The sequence below is a fragment of the Vombatus ursinus genome, unplaced genomic scaffold, assembly GCF_900497805.2.
Source record: "Vombatus ursinus unplaced genomic scaffold, bare-nosed wombat genome assembly UNPS02014811.1, whole genome shotgun sequence".
Classification (NCBI taxonomy): Eukaryota; Metazoa; Chordata; class Mammalia; order Diprotodontia; family Vombatidae; genus Vombatus; species Vombatus ursinus.
Genome location: NW_020954589.1, coordinates 6192113 through 6200734, shown reverse-complemented (window position 1 = coordinate 6200734; position 8622 = coordinate 6192113). Strand labels below are relative to the sequence as shown.

Here is an 8622-nt window from a genome sequence, read left to right as displayed (position 1 = left end):
GGGGGGAGAGTAGGGAGGAGGGAAGGAAAGAGTTGGCTTGGAATTCAAAGAACACATTCCCTCCCAGTCATCGGTTTGCCATGATGGAGCCCTGGATGCTTCTTTTCCTCCTTTTAATCCTGCCCAACAAGCCACAAGGGACAGGTAAGAGGTGGGGAGTTGGTCCTCAAAGGGAGAGAGAACTAAGGGGAAGGACCCCTGAGGCCTTACAAGGAATGGGAGGGACAGATGCCTAACTCTCTAAGAGGTGCTGGGGGGTGGTCCCTGAAAGGGGCTGGTAAGTTGGACATCTGGGTCCCTGAGGAAAGCAGGAGCTGAAAAATGAGAAGAGCCAAAGTCTATGGGACCAGACACCTAGATCCTGAACTATGCTCATGGACCCCCAGGGCCCAGGACCCTCATGCATCTGAAGTTGAAGGACTCTTTTCCTGGGAACTTCTCACGAGTCCCCCATTTCCAGGAGTTTCTGGAGAAGGTATGGCCTAGAAAGTGAGGCAAGGGGCAGGAGTTTGGTGGGGGAAGATGGATTTGGGGTACAGAACAGGTTTAGAGTATGTTTATCCATCTGTCTCATAGAACCAGGAATTGGGGATCCCATTACCCTCCCTCTGCCTCCCACTGCCTTTCCCTTTCTTCCAGGTCTGTCACCTCCTGAACCTCCCTTTAGGGACCAATATCACCCTCCGAAGCCCAGGGTCACCTCATCATGTCACCTGCTGAAGCAGGTGGCAGAGTGCCATCCAGGGATGGTACCAGTGCATCTGGACCCCAAACTTCTCCTTCTCCCAGACATCCACATACCCAAACAATGGAGGTTGGGGGTTAATGCCTGACTCAGTCTCACAGTCACTAGCCCTGCTGGGCACCTTAATACAGATGTGGATACTGATTTGACTCTGTGTATCTTTGGGCAGCAGGCAGGGAGGGGGAGGGGCAGATAGAAAGGAAAACTGAAGTCGGACCAGAAAACCCCTGATTCTCCTAATGTTCTAAAATGTGTCCAGCCTCTAGAATCAGGAGACCCAAGCCCCTGCGAGACTGTGGGGAAGGGACTTTACTTTTTCTGTACTTGCTTCTTCATTTGTAAAATGAGGGTCTAACATTTTATGTTGCTAGTTTCAGGACTGTTGAACTTGTGAGCTAATACACAGACAAACAAAACCTCAAGCATAAAGAGCACCAGGGGGTGGGAGGTGGGGGCAGTGACCATTTGATTCCCTAGGTTCCTGGAACTCTCCTACCCATGTTGTTCCCCATTGTTATCCCCAGGTCTAAAGGACTTCTCTCCTCTGTTCTCCTAGTATATTGTTTAGGAAATGGACAGGAACAGGAACACTAAGGACTGGCAACCTGCTGTTTACCTCTCTGATGTCCTAATATCAGGCAGAAGCTATGTGTGTATTTGTTAGAGGATGGATAGACCCATCCCATAACTACTGGTTACTTCCCATTTCCTCACCTAAGGCTGGAGCTCACTTCCTCACTCCAGAATAGTCCCCAAGAAGCCTGTGCGCTGGGAGTCACACCTCCCTGTTCTTCCATCTTCCCCTTCAGAGAAAAGTCAAGAAGTCCACTGTGAGAGCAGAGGAAGTAAGATGCCACACACATCTCGACTTGAAAAAAAAAATAGTATTCTCATCTCCTCATTCCAGAGCTTCCAGGGTGGAGCTGGGTGCTAAGTAAATCCAAGATAATGATATAAGCATCTCTTAGGTCATCCTTTACGACAGGTTCACCATGACCCAAAAGGACATGGAGTTGTCTCATGGAGAAGATAAGAGTAGCACGTGAGGGTTAAGGAGCTCAAGACTCTGGAAAAGCAAACCTGCAGAGTCATAGATGCACCTGCCCTTTGGAGAGATAAGACCCAGGGCAGCTAGGTGGCGAAGGAGATAGAACACCAGCCCCGAAGTCAGAAGGACTTGAGTTCAAATTCGGCCTTAGATCAAACACTTGACACTTATTAGCTGTGTGACCCTGGGCAAGTCACTTAACCCCAATTGCCTTGAGAGAGAGAGAGAGAGAGAGGAAAGACAGCTGGGGAAGAAAGGGGAAGAGAGCACCTAATCACCCTTTCCCGATCCCTTATGGATGAGCAGAAGAAGTCTGAAGGCAAAGGATGAAGGTTCAAATCTTGGCTCTACTATTTCCTACCTGTGTGAAGTTGGACAAGTCCCTCAATTTCTCTACTTGGGAAACTGGGAAGCCTTCTTGTTCAGCCTCTCCCCCATCTTGGTCCCCATTTTCCCCAAAATACAAGTTTCTATCCTCTGTTGGCTTTATAAATCTATGGCAATAGAAGCTGTTTACTGGAATGATTTCAGGGTTCCTAAAAAGGCCCCTTATCCTCTAAAATGCCTTCCCTGCCTGGCACACTTTCTGAAATTCTACAATCAGCTATTTACTCATTTGGTTTTAAGTACTGTTAAAACGTAAATACCCCTGGAAGTGGTAATGGTAAGTCTTACTAGTCACTCGTAGCTTGGAGTGAATACATTCATCAAATCACTTAAACAGATATGAATAGTGGAAATAAGTAACCTGAATGGGGAGCCTGGGGACCTAAATGGCCAACTCCAAAGCATCTGAGGCTTCATTTACATGAGTTTTCCCTCCATTGATGCAGAGCAAAGCTCGCCCATGCCTGGCCATCATGAGGCTCTTCTCCAAGTCCTCTCATGAATTCACCACAGGGGGTCTTGAACCTTTCTCTATGCCCTTGAAGTAGAAACCAATGGAGTGAGTGGGCAGTTCATTAGTTTCTCTGGCTTTTACTTTATAACCAAGCCATCCTCTTTTTTTCTCTACTCATATTTTTCTCTGATGACATACTTTACACAACTTATGCCGAATTCTTCCTGTTTCCAGGAGGGTGGCAGCCCATTCACACCCACCATGCACCTGTTTGAGTGATCCTTAGCTTTAATTTTTTGGAGATTAGAATTGCATTTCTTGCAGCCATACAGTTATCACTGGAAGATTTTTTTTTTTGACCAGACTAGGGATTTAAGGAACAGCTAAGTAGAACAGAGCATACAGTGCTGGACTTCTTGGAGTCAGGAAGTCCTGAGTTCAAATCCTGCCCAACAGTCACTAGCTGGTTTTTTTGATATTTAACACTCTCTTAACTCACCTAAATTGCCTCTTCCCTCTGAATGGAGGGTTGGAGGGCAGAGCACTAAACTCCTCCCAAAGCCTTCCTTTACAGAGGGTTCTAGGGCAGTGGATAGAATGCCAGGCTTGGAGTCAGGAAGACCCTGGTTCAAATCTGACTTCAGACACATGCTAGCTGTGTGACCCTGGGCAAGTCACTTAACCCTGTCTGCCTCAATTTCCTCATCTGTAAATGAGCTGGAGAAGGAATCCACAAACCACTCCAGTATCTTTGCCAAGAAAACCCCAAAAGGGTGTCACAAAAAGTCAGACAGGGATGAAACAACGGAACAACTCAACCCTCCTGGTAACTCCATTCTATTATTTTTTTAGCTAGCCAATGTGGTTAAGTGACTTGCCCAGGGTCACACAGCTAGTAAGTGTTATGTGTCTGAGGCCGGATTTGAACTCAGGTCCTCCTGAATCCAGGGCCGGTGCTCTATCCACTGCGCCACCTAGCTGCCCCTATAACTCCATTCTCCACCAGCTGCTTTGTTTGACATGGAACATGTCCCCTGGTGCCCTCTCCCCCCCCCCCATTTTTCTTATTCCTTTTGTGTGGTCTTCCCCTATTTGACTGTAAACTCCTTGAGGGCATGGACTGCTTCTTTTGCTTATTTGTATCCTCAGCACTTTGAAATGAACTGAATTGATTATGCTGAGCAAGTCACTTAACCTGTCCCATCTGTAAAATGGAGACAAAGATAACACCTCACAGGGCTGTAGTGAGGATCAAATGAAATAATGTTATGTAAAGGGTTTTGTACACCTCAAAAGCTATTATGATCATCAATGGAGAGAGGTCCTGGGGAAGAACTTTCTCTACCAATGTAAGCCAGCACTTTCTCTGCACTTTATATCTTAAGTGAGTTGCCTGGGACTCTAGACAATAGAGGCTAAGTGGCATGTCCAGGGTCATACATCCCAAATGTGGCAGAGGCAAAACTTGAACCCAGATCTTCCTGACTCTGAGGACAACTCTCTACTCAACACACTGTGATGCCTTTCCACTGGCATAACACTACTGTTTAAGAGTGATCTAAGTTTAGGGGTAAAGATGGGAGTCATTTAAAAGCAAAGGCACTCCAGCCAATTCTCCTCCTGTTCACTTCTGGGTCCACTTACTTGTCCATCCACAGTTGGTTCTTTGATGGCAACATCCCTCTGGCTTCTACAGTACTATCCTTATAGCCTGCTGGTGCATCTGCCTGCCTCAAGTTTCTTCCCACTCCAGTCTAGTCTCCATTCAGCCACTAAAGTGATTTTCCTAAAGCTCAGGTCTAACTATGTCACCCTCCTATTCAACAAAATCCAGTGTCTCCCTATGGTTTCCAGGAGCAAACACAAAATGCTCTGTTTCCCATTCAATGCCCTTCATAATGTAGACCCCTTCCACTTTCCCACTCTTCTCATGTCTTGCACCTTACCACATACTCTTTAATTCTGTGACACTCACTTCCTGGTTGTTCCATAAACAAGACACTCTTATCTTTTGTCTCTACTGTCTCCTAAGCCTGGGATGTTCTCCTTCCTCATCTCTGTCTCCTGGTTTCCTCCCAACTCTCCACTAAAATACCACCTTCCATAGGAAGCCTTTCCCAAATCCTCTTAATTCTAGTGCCTTCCCTGTTATTTCCTATTTGTCTTGTATAAAGTTTGTTTATACATATTTGTTTGTTGTCTTTCCCCATTAGAGTATGAGCTCTGTGAGGTTAGGGATTGATTGCCTTTAGCTATTCTTGTATCCCTGGTTCTTAGCACAGTGTGCAGCACATAGCAGGTGCTTAATAAATGCTTAGTGACTAACTACTGGAATCTATAAGGCTTTGAGTCTTAAGCTTAAGGTATAATTAATGTGTTTAGGATGTGTGTACTGTTGGACCAATTCTACAGGTTGTTCATCTAACTATATGGTATAGTTGCATAACAGGCATTCTTCATGTCCTTGGCTTTTCTAGTGTGGATAATTAAGCCAAAAATCTTAAGAGTAATTTATGTGTCATTTAAAACCAATGCAACTAAAATTAGAAGAGAAGCAGGAATTTGCATCAAGTTTCTCTGATAAAGGTCTGATTTCTAAGATATATAAGGAATTGAATCAAATTTATAAGAAAGAACCATTTCCTAATTAATAAATGGTCAAAGGATATAAATAGTCAGCTTGCAGAAGTAGAAATCAAAGCTACCAATGACCACATGAAAAAAGTTCTAATAATGAGAGAAATGTAAATGAAAACAACTCTAAGATATCATCTCATACCCATCAGATTGGCTAAGCTGACAAAAAACAAAAGTGATAAATGTTGGGAGGTGGGAGTAGGGAAGGAAACAGGGACTTTAACGCATAGAATTGGTCCAAAAAACAATTTGGAACCATGCCCAAAAAAGATATTAAACTGTGCATACCCTTTCACCTAAAGATACCACTAGTAGGTTGGGTTATAACCTGATAAGATCAAAGAAAAAGGAATCCATATGCATAAAAGGATCCATATGTATAAATATTTATAGCAGTTCTTCTTGCGGTGGTAAAGAATTGGGACATGTATGAACAAGTTATGTTCTAGGAAAGTGATAGAATACCATATTGTAAGAAATGATGAGGGAATAGCTTCAGAAAAACCAGAGAAGACTCATGCTAACTGATGCAAAGTGAAGTGAGCAGAATGAGAACAATTGCACAATAACAATAATATTGTAAAGATAATCAGCTTTGAAAGACTTAGGAACACTCATCAACACCATGACCAACCACAATTCCAAAGGACCCATTATGAAAGGTGCCATCCACCTCCATACAGAGCTGATGGATTCAGAGTGCTGCTTCTTTTCTTTTCTTTTCTTTTTTTTTTTTTTTTGAGAGGAAGGAGGAGGTAGGCTAACTTGGGAATCTGATTTGCGTGAATTCAAGTATGTGTAATGGGCTTTGTTTGTCTTGCCTTCTCACTGGGAGGGAGAAAGGAAAGGAGAAAGAGAAAATCCAGAAGCTAAAATAACTTTTTTTTTTTTTTTAAAAAAAGAGTGATTATGCATCTCATTTAAGAGTTGGAGATTGATATAATCCGAACAATGGCATCTGCTGGAAGGAGCATTTGGAGGGCAGAGGCAGTGCTTGATGGGGCGTCAAGAGGACCAAAGTTCAAATTCCTGCTCTGCTATTTGCTACCTGTATGACCTAGGAAAGCTGACAACCTCTCTGGGCTTTGCATTCTTCCTCTGAAAAATGAAGATGACTTCTAAGGTTCCTTCCAGCTCTAAACCTATGATCTCATGATCCACCTATTTGACTGGACAGTTTGACAAGTCTCCCTCACTCTAGTTTATACTTCAGGTGATATTAATAATCAGAGAGCCATTGAACAAGGTCACTGTTGTTACATCTTCTGTGTACTTTTGACATTTGCACGAGAGACATCTAATTTGTGCAAGAGAATTTTTAAGGCAGTGCTTTGCTCTACCCAAGCAAATGCTTTTTTTTTCTTTCACCCCCCCTCCACACACCCTGTCAGATGAGGACCTGAACTACTTCACTAAAAAAAAAAATTGAGACCATTCACCTAGAGCTCCCTCTTCTCTCCTTTTCAAATCACTTAAAACATCTTTACAATCTCCTCTCTCATCCGTCTTACATGAGAAAGTGGTCCTTCCCTTTACCATGGCTCCATCACCTTCTGTTTTCTCCAGCAGAAAGCCCCCCACTATCATCCCTACACTCTCATTTTCAATCTCTATTAAAGAGAGACTGGCTCCTTCTCTGCTTCTAAAAACACACAGATCTTCTCCATCCTTATAAAACCCTCACTTTGATCCATCCATCCCTGCTAGGTACTGTCCTGCATTTCTTCTCTTCTCAGGCAACCTCCTTGAGAAAGCTGTTAGCTGCTTCCATTTCTTTTCCACTGTCTTCTGGATCCTCTGTAATCTGGCTTTCAACCTCACCATTCTACAGAAAATGCTTTCTCCAAAGTTAACCCCTCCCCCCAAATTTTTTGTTTTAATTGCTAAATCTAATGGCTTTTTCTCAACCCTGATATTACTTGATCTCTCTGAAGCTTTGGATTCCAATCATCCTCTTCTCTCTTGGCTTTTGTGATACTACTCTCTCCTGGTTCTCTCCTTTCTGACTTCTCTTTCGGTCTACTTTGCTGTAGCTTTCTCCAGGTCACAGCCACTAACTGTGAGTATCCCACAAGGTTCTAACCTGGTGGGGTCAGTTATCATCTCTATGCCAATGATTCCCAGATCTATCTACCCAGTACTAAACTCCAGACCCACATCATTGACTGCCTTTTGGATACCTTGAATTGGCTATCCTATTGACATTTCAAACTCAACCTATCCAAAAAAACTCATTATCTCCTCCCAAATTCAGTTTGATACAAAAGCTTTTTTTCCCCCATTGAACCAATTCCCTTGACCTAGGTATTAATTTTGCTTATGCAGAAGCTTTCCAATTTCACATGAATAGTTAGTTACCTATTGTAATCACCTCTATCCTTTGATTAAGAATACATTTCCTACCAATAGCTATGAGGTCTATGACATTTTTCTTCCAATTGTTTTACAGAATAACCTTTAATATTAAGGTCATATATCCATTTAGACTGTACTGTGGAATATAGTATAAAATTTAAGACCAATTTCTGCCAAACTGCTTTCTAGTTTTCCCTGCAGTTTTTCAAACAGGAAGTTCCTTCCTAAGTAATTTATGTTTTCTGGTTTATAGAACACTGAGTTATTGAGTTCCATTGTCTTTTATTTTCTCATCTAGTCTGTCCCACTGATCTACATCTTTCTTTTTCAAACAATATAATTTCAGAAAAAGAAACAGATTTAACTGTAAAGGAACGATCAGAGGGGAAAACTAATCTGCTCCTGATGGGATTCAAAGGAGAATTCTATCAAACTTTTAAAAAACAATTAGTGCTAATGCTACACAAATTATTCTCAAAAATTAAGAAAGCACTTTACCATATTCCTTTTATGCAACAAATATAGTCCTAATACATTTTGTTAGTTTGGGTTATTTCATATTACATAGTTTGTATTTTTAAAGTAACTTCCCTACTGTTCTCAGTTTGGTTAACATATATAACTGTGTAGTTGGTCCTGATAATTTAAAAGTTTTTCTCTGGTTTAGTCCTGGCATTTTCCTCAAAATGCAGCTCAAATCCCACCTTTTTCAAGAGGCCAATTCACCCCACCCCCACCCCCAAACATTTCTTTCAGTTTACCTCCTATTTACATCTTATCTTGAGTGTTCCTAGGTATTGGCCTTCTTCATTAGAATGTGAATTCCCTGAGGGCAGGGACTGTGGCTTTGACTTTCTTTGTAACTCTCTAGTTTTTAGCACAGGCGCTAGCAGAGAGTTAGAGCTTAACAAATGCTTGCCAACTGACTGTCTTTGGGGGACTATTTAGGAGCAGGAAAACCCTAAATTGTATTGAGTATTGACGGTAACTTTTGTG

General features: G+C 42.4%; 1 protein-coding gene across 3 annotated transcripts in view; it reads left to right on the top strand.

Moving 5' to 3' along the window:
- Positions 1-889, top strand: part of SFTA2 (surfactant associated 2) — an 8923-nt gene extending 8034 nt beyond the window's left edge. For 2 of the 3 annotated variants that reach the window (XM_027876741.1, XM_027876742.1), the window contains exons 2-4: positions 68-144; positions 387-475; positions 640-889. In XM_027876741.1, the coding sequence (XP_027732542.1) occupies positions 68-144; positions 387-475; positions 640-720 (247 nt within the window). In that variant the 3' untranslated portion in view covers positions 721-889. The remainder of the gene's footprint in view (positions 1-67; positions 145-386; positions 476-639) is intronic. The other variant, XM_027876740.1, reaches the window with a different exon arrangement.
- Positions 890-8622: the final 7733 nt, after the last annotated feature.